The sequence below is a fragment of the Vespa mandarinia genome, chromosome 3 (assembly GCF_050613455.1).
Source record: "Vespa mandarinia isolate Hongniang chromosome 3, ASM5061345v1, whole genome shotgun sequence".
Lineage (NCBI taxonomy): Eukaryota > Metazoa > Arthropoda > Insecta > Hymenoptera > Vespidae > Vespa > Vespa mandarinia.
The window spans coordinates 6,495,601-6,513,940 of NC_140812.1; the positions used below are offsets into that span (position 1 = coordinate 6,495,601).

At 30.6% G+C, this 18,340-nt stretch overlaps 4 protein-coding genes across 8 annotated transcripts; 2 read left to right on the forward strand and 2 right to left on the reverse strand.

Moving 5' to 3' along the window:
- The first annotated feature begins 1,579 nt into the window (after positions 1-1,579).
- Positions 1,580-8,450, forward strand: Nup188 (nuclear pore complex protein Nup188). The gene is made up of 6 exons (XM_035884187.2): positions 1,580-1,743; positions 1,975-2,185; positions 2,309-2,776; positions 2,857-2,981; positions 3,065-3,593; positions 3,692-8,450. Exons 1-6 carry the CDS (start codon positions 1,718-1,720, stop codon positions 8,126-8,128), a joined length of 5,796 nt encoding a protein of 1,931 aa, XP_035740080.1. The 5' UTR covers positions 1,580-1,717; the 3' UTR covers positions 8,129-8,450.
- Positions 8,451-8,654: 204 nt separating this feature from the next.
- On the reverse strand, positions 8,655-12,481 carry LOC118449523 (mesoderm induction early response protein 1). Of its 3 annotated transcripts, none has more exons than XM_035884205.2 (5): positions 11,671-11,806; positions 11,508-11,587; positions 10,366-11,424; positions 10,149-10,276; positions 8,655-10,011 (listed from the first exon to the last, which is right to left on the reverse strand). In XM_035884205.2, the coding sequence occupies exons 3-5, from the start codon at positions 11,413-11,415 to the stop codon at positions 9,369-9,371; spliced, it is 1,821 nt and encodes a 606-aa protein (XP_035740098.1). In that variant the 5' UTR covers positions 11,416-11,424; positions 11,508-11,587; positions 11,671-11,806; the 3' UTR covers positions 8,655-9,368. The 3 variants fall into 3 exon arrangements, with proteins under 3 accessions (XP_035740098.1, XP_035740097.1, XP_035740096.1); XM_035884204.2 differs by lacking the exon at positions 11,508-11,587 and adding an exon at positions 11,925-12,481 and having other exon boundaries at positions 8,656-10,008; XM_035884203.2 differs by lacking the exon at positions 11,508-11,587 and adding an exon at positions 11,925-12,479 and having other exon boundaries at positions 8,656-10,011.
- Positions 12,482-12,506: 25 nt separating this feature from the next.
- CPT2 (Carnitine palmitoyltransferase 2) lies at positions 12,507-16,096 on the forward strand. The gene is made up of 8 exons (XM_035884206.2): positions 12,507-12,624; positions 12,850-12,969; positions 13,053-13,093; positions 13,609-14,170; positions 14,299-14,832; positions 14,946-15,438; positions 15,524-15,716; positions 15,823-16,096. Exons 2-8 carry the CDS (start codon positions 12,934-12,936, stop codon positions 15,950-15,952), a joined length of 1,989 nt encoding a protein of 662 aa, XP_035740099.2. The 5' UTR covers positions 12,507-12,624; positions 12,850-12,933; the 3' UTR covers positions 15,953-16,096.
- Positions 16,097-16,118: 22 nt separating this feature from the next.
- LOC118449526 (V-type proton ATPase 21 kDa proteolipid subunit c'') lies at positions 16,119-17,960 on the reverse strand. Of its 3 annotated transcripts, none has more exons than XR_014981906.1 (6): positions 17,634-17,960; positions 17,450-17,498; positions 17,285-17,368; positions 16,801-17,206; positions 16,605-16,713; positions 16,119-16,319 (listed from the first exon to the last, which is right to left on the reverse strand). XR_014981906.1 is itself a non-coding variant. In XM_035884210.2 (6 exons), the coding sequence occupies exons 2-6, from the start codon at positions 17,701-17,703 to the stop codon at positions 16,681-16,683; spliced, it is 642 nt and encodes a 213-aa protein (XP_035740103.1). In that variant the 5' UTR covers positions 17,704-17,736; positions 17,812-17,953; the 3' UTR covers positions 16,326-16,680. The 3 variants fall into 3 exon arrangements, 2 of the variants coding, with proteins under 2 accessions (XP_035740103.1, XP_035740102.1); XM_035884210.2 differs by lacking the exon at positions 16,119-16,319 and having other exon boundaries at positions 16,326-16,713; positions 17,634-17,736; positions 17,812-17,953; XM_035884209.2 differs by lacking the exon at positions 16,119-16,319 and having other exon boundaries at positions 16,326-16,713; positions 17,634-17,959.
- Between the last annotated feature and the right edge of the window lie 380 nt (positions 17,961-18,340).

An 18,340-nucleotide genomic window follows, 5' to 3' on the forward strand; every position in this document is an offset into this window, starting at 1 on the left:
CGAATGCTCAAACACATATTTAAACTAATCGATGAACCTATTATTAACACTTTACATTTAAAAAATTATAAAATATCGGACTATTACGTCTTAGTCTTTTATAGGACTATATTTATTTTGCTTCTTTAATACATTTACTTTACCATACTTACATGTATAACAAATTATATATTTTTGAAACAATCATGAAAGATAATAATCGACTGTTAAGGCTAATAATTATTGCGTAATAAATGACAAAAGCAAAAAATACTAGTACATAGTATTATATATATGATGCACCATGCGAGTTATCACGTCAGTTTCCTTTCATACTTCGAGGACTAAATACAATACTCGAAACACAATATTTCCATCAATCATTTATCATTTAGTTATCAAAATAATTCAAACATATTACGAACAAATACTACATGTATTGTTTAATCAAATTATTAAATTATAACAAATACTGATGATAAAACAGTGAATTTCTTTTACCAATTGTCAGTAAAATAGGAATCTAGTTTATCATTATCCGATAACTAAAAAAATCTGTTTTAGCGACCATGGTCGAAACAAGGAATCTATTTTATTGATCGTTATTTAAAATGAGTTCACTTTGTATTACCGACCGTCAATAAACATTAAGCCGATTATAACTAACTGTCGATAAAACAATTATCTGTTATTATCAATGGATTGGTAAAATAGTGGTCTGCTATTATTGTAATTTTTCTCGATATTTAAAGTAGGAATATATTACAATATTAAGAAGCTATAATTACAATAACTAAAAAAGCTTTATTTTTATGTATAGACTATTCTCGGAAAAAATCTTATTTTATAAAATAATTTCTTCAAAGAAATTAAGCTTATTCAAAAATTCTTAAAAGTCAAGTTTTCGCTTACATTTTTGTCTTTAAAAAGAAACCTTATTCTTCAAAATTAGTCAACAATATCTGTATTAATTGTTGACGTAAACCATTATACCAAAACCAGATATGAGAAACAGCTATAGACAACAATTCCAATTTCAAATTTCAGTATTTTCTGATATTATATTGAAAATATTTTATACTATTACTAGTTATATAATGTCTAAGCAGATGTTTTATTGTTTTAATATTTATTTATTGTATTTCATATATATAATCGATATAATCGAAAATATACATTATTTAAATCAATTATAGTCATTTTATTTTCAACGTTTATTACGAGCTATGTACTGTTTAAACAAAAATAGGAACTTAATTATTATTAATTAATATATATAACTATTGTTACATTAAACGAATCTTAAATGATCGATGGAATCATTTACAAAATATTAGCCATATCGATTAACAAAACTGTGATACTTACTATTTAAAATCAACGGTAGATTAAATGCAAATACATCGTAATTCGTATAAAGCCTTTCTCTTTACTTTTAATCAAAACAGTATTTAAGTAAAGATTTTATTGACATAAATTCTGCGCTTCAAAAGCTATTTACCATACTCAATATAATAAGTTACGTGGTGTTTTTAAAATAATATTCATATATATATATATATATATATATATATATACTCTCTTTTTTATCGACAATACGCTTCTGAATGCATGTGAAGTAACAGTACGACTTTATAAACGCGCGAAATAGGAGGTTATGGACTGACGGTTTGGATTATAAAATATTATATTTCTAATCTTCATATGGAATTAATATTTATTATATTTAAATTTCAACATGGAAGCAACATTAAGTAAATTACCGTAAGTTTTCTTTTTTACACGTTACTTAATGTTTTATAGGATTTTTTGTAAAATATATAAGAATAATTTTTCTTCATTTTTCTAATAAAATCTATCTGCTATCAAACTATTAATATTGTTAATTTAACATTTTATAAATATTAAACAAGTCTTTTGTAAATTGAAATTGAAATATTTATTTATATTTATATATAAAATTATTAACGTTAATTATTAATTTTGATAAAATAGATACTGTAAAGGTTTATGGTCTGTAATATCTGGAACAACATGTCGTTGTGATAAAGAACTTGTAGAAGATGAAATTAAAAATGGAACGAAGTTACTCATGGAAGGTTTACAATTTTTTCAAATGTATACAGAGTCTTCACTTCAAACTATTTCTAAACAAAATCTTCCTCCCCGAATGTATGATTTAATCAGTAAACTTGCTCCATTGATTGTAAGTATTTATTTACATTGATTACTTTATAATATATATATATATATATATATATATATATATATATATATATAAATTTAATCTAAAAATATTCATATAAGCTCGGCATTCTTATATTATTAGAATTTGGATGCAACGATTACCTGGGATTTAGTTAACAATTTCATGCTATATGAATATCGCAATTGTGCAGAAGCTTTTGCATCTCAACTCACAGATCTAAGTACTATGAAAATTTTAATTGATGATATTTGGAGTTTTTACTATTCTGAAAGAGTAACATTAATCAAATGTTTAAAACTGATGGTTGAATATAAGGATAATGAAAGACACCCAAATCAAAAGGATTTTACAAAATTCTTTGATAAAGTCTTATTAGGTGATCTTCTTATTTCTGTACAAAAACAAGTAGAAGCATTAAAGTTTATTAATCCTCCTGTAAAATCTCAATTATGTACAGAAGAACATTTGCATAAATTATATAACAGTACCCTTATTGAAATAAGAGAATTACTTCATATATTAACTGTAATTGTACATGACATTCATATACCTGCAAAGGATTTTAATAAGTTTTATGGAAGCATTGGGGTAAGAACATCATATTATTATATATTATTCTAAATGTAATTGTAGTTTTGTTTTTAATGTAAACTTCATATCACTTAAAGGGTGTCCCACGTAGATTGGTTCATTCAAGAAGTCACGAAGATAAAGCAGCTGTAGATAAAAAAATTCAAGAAATACAGTATAGTCAAGCAGCTCTACTTCTTGTTGCATTGGATGTTAGAAAGCAGTAAATGTTTTCCTCAAATCATTGATAATACTATCTACATTACTTACAAATAAATTGGATTAATATATGTCTTATTATTTCAGTCCTGAAATGGAAGTTTGGATAAATAATGTACGAGATAATATGCAGGATATCTTTGAACATAAATGTATTCGTGATAGTTCCATACAAGATAGTCCATTACTTTTGTCATGGATGTTATCAAATTATGCTATAGATCCAGAAAATATTGATTTATTAAATCAATTTAAACCCTTTGGTATCAAAGCAATTCAACTTGATGTCTTTCACTATCTTCAAAGATTGATGTCAAGTGAAATAATCCAAGAAGAGACTCATTATGCTACAGTTGTGCGTAGTAGTGTGTACAATCTTCTCACATTGGTCTGTGCTTTTATTGATGAAGATCGATTATGCGCATTAAATGGCATTTTTGATGCTGTTGCTTCTACAATCAAATTTCCAGAAACTGCAACTAGATTTTGGGATGAACGCAATGATGGTATATGGGTTATATATAATGTTGCCGTAGAATGGTTTCCTTATAAATTTGAACCTCTTACAAACATTGCAACTGGACTTGCAAGTGCATCGATTAATAGTGCTAAAAAGGTAAAATTATTAAAACTTATATATATATATATATATTTATTATAAAACACATTAATACGAAAAAAATAATTTATGAAATAAAAACAACTTTATTTCAGATTATAGAAGAATTAGATATGTTAATGTCATTAACTTTAGAAGTTTCTCGACAACGAGATCAAAGTAAACCAATAAGACCATATGAGCGAGAATGTATGATACATAAGAATCTATTTTCTATAAGGTCAGATTGTTTGCGAGAAAATATTCTTGTATTATCCAGTGATAGCGAAGTAGTATTATTCAAAACAAGAGCTAGTTATTGGGATGCATTACATCACAGAATAGAACAATTATTTTCACAAGCTGGAGGTGGTATAGCAAATATTTGTAATATGCAAACTAGTCTACTGGATAATGTTACTCAAGGATTAAAGCTATTGGAATCTTTACTTGCTAAAGATATAGATATACCACAGAGTATGGTTATACCAACAGAGCTAAGTTTCGAAATTATTAACAGATTTTCTTATCCAGTTCTACCTCCAAACATATATCGAATTGTTACCGCGTGCATAAGTATATCATCCAAGTTGGTATTAAAATATCCTGAAGATATTTTGTCTCGAATGCATGCAGGAGTTTATCCAAAATTTAACGATTGGTATCAAAATCCTTTAGACTTCGCAGAAGCAATTTCTTTCGATGGTGGTTTGATTGCATCTTGGCTATCCTGTATAGAAACCATAGAACATTCTTATCCAATCCTTTGTGCATACCTTGATACTTTATCTAGTTATATAATAACAAAACACAGTAAGGAAGCTATGTACATGATTGAAATACCAGGAATAGTATTTCTTTTACAAGGTGTCTTACCAAAATTAGATTCATGGTATTTTAAAAGCGATGGTGAAAGATTGGATATTTGTCTGAAGAGTATGTTTTGCCTTCATCGTACACTTAATACAAATTTATCCGACGACGACATACGAAAGAAATTGCAATTGACTGTGACATATAGTCTTCTTTACTTAGAACCTAGACATGCACTACTGAAATTATTGCGTACGGGTGAGCACACACTGCACAATAAAATGATCACGGAAACAGATTGGATAAGTGGTAAGGGATTCAAGGCTATAAAAAGTGTACAATTGGCATTATCAATAGTGAATCGACTATTGATGTTTAGACAATCTTTGGGTTTAGAACACAGTGATAGATCTCCATTGGAAATAGCTTTATATTCTTCACCACGAGTACCTAATAGTCTTTTGATAGTACCGACTATAGTTAATTATCTATACGTGTGGTTTAGTCCTTCGTTGCAAGCCATGGCTGTCAGACTTTTAACAAAATTCGCCGAAGGATTCTCTATGTCATTGCTCGTTTGTATGGGCATGGATGGTACAGCGATAAGGGAAACTTTCGCCTCTCGATTAATGTCACCGACATGTGCAGTAGAAGTCAAAGTTGCCATCCTCGAATTGGTTGCTGTCTGTTTAGAAAAACAACCTGGCTTGACTGAAGCTCTGTTTAATATAATGCATCAAGCAGAACGCAAAAGAATATTTCCACGACCAGTTGATGAATTTCTCACGGAAGGTTGCAGTCAATTTTTAGATCTTTACTTATGTCGAATATATAAAGAAGAGGATATCGTTTATGACAGATTATACGAAAGTACGATGACTTTATTACGTGCAATGTGGTACCATCGCAACGAAATTCTTGTCAATTTTTTCCGTAAAAGAGAAGAATTTTGGAGTCATCTCTTTGCTCCCTTCTTTAGAGAATTAGTACCAGTGGGTAAAGGCTATTCACAACTTTTAGATATAATTACATTAGAATTGTTCAAAAGCCCGTTATTGGAAAATAATTTTTCTACGAATCTGAAGAAATTATTGGATACAAATTATGATCATTGGAATAGATTATCAAATTATGTTCTGGGAAGAATACCAACTGAGGATAATATCATAAATATAAACAAAAACAAGCAGCACGATGCCGATAGTTTACAAACTTTATACGAGAAAAACTTAGAATCATGGTATAATTTTATAGTTACTCTTACCGATGAACGAAATAGAAAAAATTATACTATCACATTTTTGCAAGGACACTTTATAATGCATCTCTCCTTAGATGCTTTACTTGAACAATTAAAACAACTAAATGATACTGGTAGTGCAAAGATAGCTATGCTTTTAGCTTCACTATCATTACGTTGTATTACTTCATGGAAACATATGTGTGTAGGTGACTCGCAGATTTTTAAAAGCAAATTAATGAAACTTACTCAAGAGATTGGCCAAGAATATCGTGGATATGGAAAATCTCTGCGTCAAACATTGATCTCCTTGTTACTTGGTTGCGTGCAACTAATTAAAAGCACTCTTGCAGAGGATACGGCTAGTCTTGAATATCTTTTAAGCTACTCTTGTACTATTGCTACTAGCGAGTTGGAAGAGCTACGAGAATCGGCTATACAATTATTAAAACAAAAACAGGCATTTCCACAAGATGCAAATAAAAGAGAAATATCATCGATAGACATGAGTACTGCAAAAGGCACAGAAGAAATGAACATAGAAACTATCAAAGGTACCCGAAAGAGTTTGCCAGCAACATTGACAATCTGTTTGGTGACTCAACTTCTACGTTCCTATATAGAACGTAGACTTTCAACTAAACGTCGTCGAAAAGCTAGCTGCATTCAGCTTCGTCAAATGATACCCGAACTAATAACATGCGTTTGCATCACTTTACAAAAGCAACCTTACCTCAAATTTAGTACCGCGGCGTTAAACTTACTTAGTATAATAACACGTTCACCATATTGTCCAAAATCGATAAATGAAAATGATACAGCTAAATTATGGTTAGCTCTGATCCCACCTACAGATATTGGTAACAGTATGCTTGATTATTTATATGACGACACTCCCAATGGTCAATGGCGATGTCAGGATTGGTGGCCAGTTTATACTCTTGGATTAGAAATCATTATGGGCTTGGTGACGAGTGAAACTCCATCGATATACATAAAACCTATAGTAATATTTGTAAATTCTCACGAGTATCAACTTATGGCAGTATCGACATTACTTAGACATACAGCTGACCTATTAGCTGCTGATTTAATCCAAACCTTGGTTGCTCTTATTCATGGTATAGCAACTCAAGAATGTATTTGGAACTCTATACCGTCTAATGTACGTGAAACACTGATCAAATGTATGTATCTTGCATATGACAGTACTGTAAACTTATTATTGCGACCACGAATATTAAAATTTATAATCGATGGTATAAGTGTGGAAAGTGCTGAAGAATTAAAATCTTGCGACGAAAGATTACCGAGCAGTGAATTAAAGTTGCTTGTTAACAAATTGATAGTCATTAATACTACTTGTGCTCTTTGTTTTGTTTATTTCTCACCGAGATTGAATACTCTCGTTGATACGATATACACGCAAGATTTTTGGTATACACCAATGGCTGAAATGAATTTTGGAGCACCCCAAATGAGTATAAGTTCTGGTCCACGGTTAACTTATGGTACAATTATTAGTTCCACGCAATTGTTTACTCAAGCACTACATTCAAGTTCACATTCAACTAGCATGTCGTCTACATCTTTGGTGACTCAGCCTGGCAAAGAGGATAAAAATGATTCTGCTAAAAGAGAATGGGAACGTGCTGCACCGGAAAATCTTCGACGAATGCATACGAGCAAAGATCTAAGAAGAATTATACATGCTGCCTCAGGTCCGGCAACCTCGAGATCTGCATCGGCAAATATAGCTGCTGATTTTCTTGGATATGTTAGTGGCCTTGACGTAACAGTACCATTGCTAAGCAGTCCACGTCTTGTTCGACGACCCTATGATCCTCTTATCTGCGAGAATACTATTCTCTCAAAAGCAACTGCCTTGGCAGCTGGAAGACACGTTGCTAAGGGCAGTGGTGGGACATCTTCAGGTACCAACAATGGTAGTCCAAGTATAGTAAAAAATAATATAAACAAATTTAGTGATCCCTGGTTCGAATCGATGGACGAAAATAATACTAGATTAGCGCTTGAAATCAATCTCGTATTGATACTATGTCAAGCCCTTGAAGGTGTTAGAAGTCCAAGATTAGCACTACGAGATCGTCAATTGATAGCACGTGAAACAGCCACGGAACTAGGTGTTTTCTTCGACTTTCTTGAACACCGTGGTACTCCTGACATTTGGAAAGTCAGAGGATCTCTTCTGGATGCTGATGCAAAGGGCGTTATAATGGTTGATATTCCAGATCCTATTCAAAAGATGTCACATGCTAGACTTCGCAAAGATAGCACCATCGATAAAGCACCAGTTACTTTGGCGAATACTGATGATAACTCGTTTATAAACGAACATAACATTCTCGAAAAGAGACTCGATGAAGGTATTCTTACTACCGGCACTTTCGCAGCAAATATCAGTAGCGTTCAATTTTTACCATTAATGGGAAAATTATTGAAATCGGTAGTAGAATCATTGGACTCAACGCATTACTGACGTCAACATATGAGTTTTGTGAAAAATAAAATGTCCTTGTAACAACATTCTCTATCACGTATGTAATACGCATAAATACATATATACATACACAGGTTGCTGAAAGACTGAAAAGAAAAAAATATCTTACATTGTTTTACAGTGATTTTTGCTATGGTAAAATCATAAAAAATTGATTAATTTAATTAAAAAAAAAAAATGAAGGAATTCAATAAAATGCAAAATAGATAAATAATCGTGCCTATGTATTATTACGTATATCATTTGTACTTTTTTTTTTTAAAGCTACCACACTACGAAAAGAAATGAATATCTCTTGTCAATTGCAATAAGACAAAGGATATATGTATATATAATTAAACTAAATATTGTAAAGATTTTGTAAAAAATAAAGAAAAATAAAATAGAAAAAAAATTTTAATTATTAGGCAAATTATATTAACATATAAAATAAAAAACTGTCATAAAAGATAAAAAGAAATAGAAAAGAAATATTTACATTAATGAGCTAATTATATTAATATATAAAATAAAAATCTACCATAAAGGATAAAATAGAATACAATCGAATTTGAAGTATTTTTGTTTAATCTGTTCATTGTAAACGTCTGACAAGATCTCATTTAGTCAGACGTAAATATCGTACAACGCGACTGCACTCTCGCGCGTTGGGTGCCAGGTGAAAATAGACGTTCTGGTCAGAATAATCAACTTACAAATGTACGCTTAAACGTGCTGAACTTACATACTCGTACTTGACTGTAATTTAATCTTGATCGCACATTCCTAGAGATATTTCATAATGAAATATAATTTCTGTGAAAGAGGAATTATTAATTCGAAGTGTTGAACTATTTACGACAGCAACAACATAGAAAATATAAAATATATAAATAGGTAGAAGCTAGATTATTGTATCAATTCAACGTGTTGTATTTATAAATCCATGTCGAACTGTTAATTCATACAATTCCTCGCATGAACTCCATGTCTTGTGAATGTATCTTCCATGAATGATATTTCATATCTTTCTTTATATAGTACACGCCATCGTCTCACATTTCACCGGCTCACTCGCGCTAAGAACGATCGATAATCATATTACGGTATAGTATAAAAATATAATTCGTGATACTAACAAATATTACGACGATAGTAATGGAGTGAGTGTCCGATCAATCCGAATACGTAAAGACAAACGCCACCTTTCTCGAAGAGAACCCAAGGGTCGTGTTAGACGCTAAGGAGGCAGATGCGGTAAAATGTGCTCTGGTGAGGGTGAATCGTGCGAATCGTTACTTCTGGATGATGATGAGACTCGCTGATGATAAAAATTGTTGGAGGTTGTAGTCGAGGTGGAACTAGAACTAGTTGTAATTGTGCTCATCGTACCGATTGTCGTTACGGTCGTCGTTAAAGTCATTGTTGTAGTTGTATTAACGCTTTTCGTCACCATCACAGAAGAGGTAGATTGAGATCGCGTGCCAGCATTGGACCACGCAAGCGAGTTGCCACAACTCGACTCGGATGACAAACAATCGGATTGTCGCGATGCCGACGAACAATAGGTAGATGTCAACAAAGCATTTGTATTTGATATTGTTGCTGACATAGAGGCTGTTAATGGAGTCGGTGGTGGTGGTGGCGGTGGTGGTGGCGGAGGTGGTGTAACCGATTGAGGCATCCGAAGCATATCCGTGAAAGGTGCATCAGCAGCGTTGCAAACCCACGGTTCTGTAGATTTCGAATCGTCATTGTTCGTTGTACCGGCATTGGATCTTTGTCGTTTCGCATCGCCGTACAGCAAACAATGAACATTCGGCGAACTGCTACGATCACGAACACCCTCTTGTTCCTCGAGAAATCGGTCCATATAGTCCCTGCTTGCGATTTAATTATCCCGTCATACTTCTACTTTTCATTAGACGTTTGACAAAATGCACAAATACGTTGACTCCCATTTTTATAGTTTTATATGGTTAATATTTCAATCGTTTATTACTATAGAAAAGATACTCACGTGATACCAGGATGTAAAGCATATTTTTTCTTCTCTAAACGAGCCTTATATGTGAATATATCGTGTCTCTCTGTCTTTTTCCATAAATAATAAAACTGCACTAATTCCCCAACGGATCTTGTTCTCACCTAAGATAATTTTACTATTAATTTATATTATATTTGAACAGAATTTCAGTAATACGTTAGTCTGACTTAAAGTTTCCCGATTTTCATACCTTATTCCTTTGAATAAGATGAAAGTCTTTTCCGTAACTTCTTAAACCAGATTCAAAATTATGACATTCTTCTTCCGACCATAAACTAACAGCATCTGTCGACGGGATAACATTCATTCTACGTCTTCGTAATGCTTCCTCTAAGTTGTAACCACATTGCAACAACAAATATAAGGCTTGTTCGTCGTCTCGAATATGAGAACCTGCGGGTAACGAGCCTGTTTTCATTGCCGGCAATTGCGCTCGTTCTAAGAACTCTTCTGTTTCCTCCTCTGGTATATGGCTAGGATCCCAAAGCATTTTATCCTCGTTTTCATAAGGCAATGCATCATCGTATCGACAAAGACCTTCCGGTATTGCTGCTTGATAATCACTACCAACCATGATAGTCTTTTTCCACTCTTCTTCGTCCGGACTATAATCACAATCGTCTTCTTCTTCTTCACTTTGTGGTCGTGATACACTTCGTAAAAGTCTTGAAGTACCACCACCAATACTAGCACTAACTAGTCCATCTTCTCCTCCATCAGCAGCAGCACTACCACTGTTACCTTCTCCTCCATTGCCACCATTACCTGTTGAACAACCACCACGTGATGCAATACCAGAACAGGAAGAATTTCTACTTCCAGTTGCTTGCATTACTCCTGTACTTCCATTACCACTGCGATCGTTCATCAACGGACATTCTTCTCCTTCTACTTCTTCATCATCGTCCTCTTCATCATCGATTCTATGTCTTTTAGCACAATCAGTGGTATTTGCACTGTTGGTTCCTTTTCCTGTATGTCCTGACACAGATGACTTGCAATCTTTGCTTTTCACCAGCATTTCGGTATAAAATTGTTTAAGATCAGGTTCGTTGCTAGTTGCATCAGCTTCGTCGTCATCATCGTCGTCATCCGCGTCATTGTCACCCTTGTCCGAATACCGATCCTCACCTTCTGGATCACCGTTTCCAGTTGGAAGTAACATTTGATCTGAGCTGTTCGAATTCTCAGTAGAGGGATCTCCGTATCCATACATCGCAAGTAGATCTTTCAAAGGCATATCACCTTCCTGAAAGAAGATAAAAACATGAATGATTATTACACCAACCCCAAGCTATAGATTATGCATGAAATCTCACTACAAGAACGCACTTTGAGTCCAAAGTGTTGTAGAAACTTATCATAATTGTAATTATTTATTGGCTTGATTTTTTCATTTCACAGGCTTGATCCTAGAATAGTTGGGATCAGACGTTTGTTACAAAGTAAGAGATGTAATCATAAAGTATAAAGGAAAAACTCCAAACAATTATACCTTTTGTAAATTGGACAACTCGTTGTGCGAATCCTCACTACCTTCTAATGCTTCTTCCTCGTCTAGTGTTCGTTCATCATCAAAATCATTTACCATCATCTCCGTAGCAGGACCCATGTCAAAATCTCTATCTGCCCTATAAAATGACAAATTCTTTTAAAATTAACATAAATATCATTAATGAAATATCTTTAATGAATAATGTATTTTTAATACAATTAATTGATTATATAAAATTTTATTGATAAACTTACATGTTTTGAATATTTATGTTAGCGAAGACAGGATCACACCATAAACGTAAGAAAGTAGGTATACACAAAGATCGTTGGATCTCATGACCATTAACATATAAACGATTTACCTTCATAAACTTGACATAATGCACGTGCTTAGCACAGAGTTTAATACTACACTATCATTCTCACATCTATTGTCTAACACAATAGTCAACGGTACTATACACAATCTATATATATTTAGAACAACGCGAACCTAACCTCCAATTATCGTAATATTTTCAATCTATTCTTGTTCATGTTGTTGTAATTCCTTAGAGGCAAACAATGATAATAACAAAGTAACACTCAACATTGTTTATCTTTTATACGTCATTTTTCGTCAAATTTCACTCTATCACTAAATTTTTCGAATTTATATACGACTCATCCAAGTGTAACAAATGTCAGTCAACAAAGTATTAATTAACCCGATATTTTTTACAAATTTTTAATACACAATTGCACACAATATAATATAATGATCAAAAGGATTTATAGAAACAGCCTAACAAAAAAATACATATATGAAAAAGTTTAAAGATGCACACCCCATTATTTATATCTACGCATATAATATGGTGGCGCGTACCGCGATATCATAATATAGTACAATATAAGAGTAATCTTCAGTGAGCGGGAAAATCGTGAATATCTTTTACGATGACCAACGAAAGTAATTTTATGCTATTGTAAAATATCTTTATAATTATTAATTATCTTTTATTTTATCGAAAATTAAATTAATGTTTAATTCATATTTTTAAAATGTATTTTGTGAAATTAATAAATATACAAAATTTAGCTGAATTTAATATAAAGTTTAAGATTCAAAATTTAATAACCCTTTAATGATTAAAATTAATTTTAAATAAAATATTTTTAATAAATCCTTTTCTAGGATTATGATCTTTGTACTTTTATTGTAAAAGTAGATGCGTCACCATTTCGACTTTAATTTCATTAGTCGAATGCCACGTGAAACATGTTTCGTCTATCCACAATATATAACAAAATACTGGTAAAAAAATTTTTATTTATTCTTCAGTGAAAATAAAGCAATGAATATAATTAAACATAATACTATCTTTTCTTCCGTTTTAGGTTAATCGTGAAGGAACACGATTTTCATTACATATCGCAAGGTAATCATTTTATATTAACTTATTGTTTATTGAAAGTTCTTAATATTATTAACGATTAACTTTCAGTTAATTAGATTACGATGGAAATATAAATTTAATAATATAATATATACGTAAGAGGAGATATATGATCGTATCTATCGATCGTATCGATCATTAGTATTTTCAAACCTGCAACATATTTTTAATAATAGATATAAAATTGATATTTAAAACATTTAAATTGTACTTTTGATACTTCATAATTGAACTAAGAACAAAACATTTAAGCTATATATAATAGAAAATACGAAATATACAGATAAGAATATTATATGTTCTCATACATACACACACGCGCGCGCGCGCGCATATATATACACATTATACAACAAAGATGTACAATGTAAATATTTACATTAGAAATATTGATTTTCATAGCTTCTTTCATATATATAATTATATTTAAGGATTCATACTATATTTATTTGAAGAAAATATACAAATATGTAGCTTATACTTTTTCATGTTTTCAGGAACACTTTAACATCTAATACATCAGATGAGTATCAATACATACAAATGAGTAAAGTTCCTTATATGCATTTTCAACCATCTTTACCTCGTTTACCAATTCCTAAACTTGAAAGTTCATGTCAAAAGTATTTAATTGCACAGCAACCTCTTATAACACAACAAAAATTATGTGATATTGAATCTTTGATTAAGAATTTTCTTAAGGAAGATGGACCTAAATTACAAAAGGAACTTATTCAAAAGGATGCTAAAAATCGTCACACAAGTTATATAAATAAACCTTGGTTTGATATGTATTTAAAAGATCGTAAGCCCTTATCTATTAATTACAACCCTTTATTAATATTTAAACTCGAAACTGATGCACGGTACAATGATCAGTTGGTAAAATCCACTAATCTTGTTATATCTTCATTAAGATTTATGAAATCTTTAAGAAGTGAAATTTTAGAACCAGAAGTATATCATTTAAATCCTACAAAATCAGATACTAAACTCTTTAGGAAAGTCACAGGATTACTTCCATCTAGTATAAGTTGGTATGGTGCTTATCTGTTTAAGGTAAAAATATTTAAATAAAATTTGATCCAAAAATAACATCAAAGATATGATTAACAAAAATACTAATAAATAATGACATTTAGTCATGTATTTTCTTAAGCTATTAGAAAAAGAAATTATTCTCGCAGGCTTTTCCATTGGATATGTCACAATATCCCTATCTCTTCAATACAAGTAGAATACCGCAACTAGGAAAAGATAAAATTTATCATGATGCCACAGGACGCCACATAATAGTGATGTGTAAAGGTCATTTCTATACACTTGATGTTTTGGATGAGAATAACTATATTCGACAACCTTGTGAAATAGCTGCTTCTTTAAAATCAATTTTGGAAAATAACAGACCACTCAATGAATATCCTATTTCCATTTTAACAACATTAGAACGCAATAAATGGGCATCTGTAAGATTACATTTAATGAATATAGGAAATGAAAATATTTTACAAAAAATAGATTCAGCTATATTTATTTTGATATTGGATGATAATCATATTGGTGAAGATATCAACAAATTACAAAAGTCATACCTTCATGGTGATGGAACAAATCGTTGGTTTGATAAGTCTTTTTCTTTAATTGTTACAAAAGATGGATATGCTGGTTTAAATTTTGAACATTCTTGGGGAGATGGAGTAGCAATTCTTAGATTTTTCAATGTAAGATACAAAGGATAAAGATTAATATAAATTTATTAATATTGATATAAAATATTTTAATGAAGAAAATAAGAATTATAAGAATTTTAATGCACTATTTTATATTGTTGTAGGATATAAAAGCAGATATGTCAAAAAAACCAAGATTTCATCCTGAAGATGTAAAAGATCTCTCTAGTAGGCATGCCTTAAAAGTTGAAAAACTGGAATTTGTACTGGATTCAAAGATTAAAGACATTATTAATGAGGAACAAAAAAATTATGATAAGTGGATAAAACAATTACTTGTTGATCATATTATATATGAAGGATTTGGAAAAAATGAATGTAAAAAAATAGGAATTAGTCCAGATGCAATAATGCAGTTGGCGTTTCAATTAGCATTATATGAACAGGAAGGTCAAATGGTACCGACCTATGAATCTTGCAGTACTGCAGCTTTCAAACATGGGCGCACTGAAACTATTAGATCATGTACATTGCAAACTAAAGCTGCTTGTATAGCTTTGACACAAAAGAAATTGGATGTTTCTACAGCAGAACTGAAAAAATTGATTTTTGATTGCAGTAATATACATGGTATACTTATAAAAGAAGCTGCCATGGGTAAATTCAATTAATTCTTAACTTTTAAATGTTTTTTTACTTTATAAAAATCATTTGTTAATATATTATTATCATACTGTTACAGGACAGGCATTTGATAGACATTTATTTGCCTTAAAATGCATATGTGAGGAATTAGGCATACGTAAGCCTGCTATATTTGAAGATCCATCATATGATACTTTAAACCATAATGTATTGTCTACATCTACTTTAGCAAGTCCTGCATTACTTTCCGGCGGTTTTGGACCTGTTGTAAATGATGGATATGGAATTGCGTAAATTAATATTTTTAATTTCAAGATATATAATAGTATAAAGATATTAAGGTAAAATTCCTTAAAATTAAAATATTTCTTCTACAAAAAACAATGTATTTTTTAGGTACTTTGTACAAGATCATAAGATGAAAACTATGGTTAGTAGTTATCAAGGTAGTCGTAATGCCAATAATTATATAAAAAGCTTAGAGAAAGCATTAAAAACAATTCACACAGTATTAATAAGTAAATAATCTGAAATTCTAAGACATATGCAAATGTTATATGTAAATTATAAATATTAGTGCCTACTTAAATGTTGTTTATAAGGTATATTATACACAAATAACATCACTATTTTATATATTTTACATTTAACATATTTGTTATATTGTTATTTATACAATCATTCATATTTTTATACAGTGTTGAATAAATATTTTTTATTCTCTCTATGAATCTTAACTCATTCTCCAACTTCCACTTAATGGTAAGATAAATCGTATTATTTGTAAATATTGCAATAACTGTTACATTACAAACTTTACGAAGAAAGAGAATTTTATATGATTAAAAATATTTCCTGATTCATATTTGTTATTTTTATGAACACAAATGCAACTGGAAAATGAACAGTAAATATGTACATTAAATTATATATCGATTAAAGCATTATAACTTAAATTATTATAATATACTTTAAATTACAATAATAAATGTGATAATGCCAAAAAATCAGCAATACACAGGAAGTTGTCAAACATTCAAATGTTTGTCCACAAATAAGTCGAAAAAGTTTGTCTTATGTCTATGTTATACGAAGTTATATTTTATGTGCATCATCTATGAAACATTTTGGTATCTATTGATAATATTAAAGAAGTCTGTTTTTCTATATTTATTTACCCAATAATGATAAAATATGGAATGAAACATGATGAATCATAATGTATTATTTCAGGCATTGTTTTAATAAATGCATTTATGCCTTGTTCCCCATTTTCACTTTTGATGTCTACGAAAGAAATATATATATATATATATATCATAAACAATTACATAATAATATTTAATTAATTATTTATATTCAATTGTTACTTACCATATAAATACCCACAATTAATCCAAAAAGACCTATAGCTGATCCAAATATTTCAACTATAAGAATCTTAACAAAAAGTGCAGAGTTTGCTGCATCAGATAATGCTGCACCAGAACCAACAATACCTACAGCTATGCCGCAAAATAGATTAACAAGACCTACTGCAAATCCTGCTCCAAACATCAAATAACCTGCCATCCAATTCTGACTTTTCACGTCAGAATTCTCGGGTGAATTAACTTTTTCGTAAGTAAATTCTTCAAGCATGCCAGATAATACAATGGCAGTAATCAAACCATAAATAGCTACTGCTTCACAAAATATCACAGAAATTAAATTTTTGGTCTTTATTCTAGGTGCTTTTACACCACCACCAATAATAGATACTCCTGTTGTATGGATGCCTCTAAAACAGAATAATAAATTTATAGTAAAATTAAAATTATTTTTTAATACCTAAATATCATAATATTTTATAACTTACAATGCTGCACCAACAACAGATAACGCAACTGCAAATCCAATACCTAAAGTAGCCCACATATATGGTGATGTACCTTCCAAAAACCTAAATAATAAAAATATTTCATACCATTTTAATTTTATTTATCTGAATTAAATTATAAAAATCCTTTTTCTTATATCTTACCATGCAATGCTGACACGTTCACCTTTACCAGTAAATACATGATATAACACTATAACAATTGTTAAAATTTAGTTTTATACAAAAACTGTTTATAATATACAGATGCTATTATATAATCATGTATGTGTAATAAAAAATGGTAAATATTATAAAATTATTAATTATGAAATAATTGTAGACATACCTAAAATTGTGATTGTAATAGAAGCAGTAATCACAAAAGTGGTTCCTAATATATTTCGCATTTGAGCCATTTTTTTAATTTGAGTAGAATCTTCTTCTTTACACTAAGTATGTATGTGATAATCAATATATTTTACAAAGAAATTATATTAATTTGTAGTTATTAAAGAAATAGATACTTCATATATTGATATATTCACAGAGACGCACACACACCCATCATCATGTGACTGGCTACTGCTGTGTTGCTAACTAGGGTGGGGGTCAAAGTAAAATTTTAGTTGTACTCTCCCAGTATTATCGTCTAGATAAAACAGACAGTATCAGTTAAGCATTACCTTGTGGCTGAAAAGTGTACTAAAAGAAAACAGTGGCTCCAACTAGTGCGACTAAACAAAACTGATTTATAAAGTTGCGTATATGACATACATACTTATGCGCACGCGTGATATGACGTCAAAAATCACGATTTGTATTCTATGGTGACTAAATTTTTTTTATAAAATTTCGTACTTTATTTACAATAAAATCATAAACAATAATTTTATTTTCATTCTATTTCTTTTCCCAATAAGTGAAAAACTTGCAACTCTGTGTACGCTTATATATTTATAAAACGTATTGCGCGCTCGCGCACGATGTATAGCGCATGAATATATAAGACACAACCAATCAAGAGCAAAGATAGATTTGGTATACAATATGGCG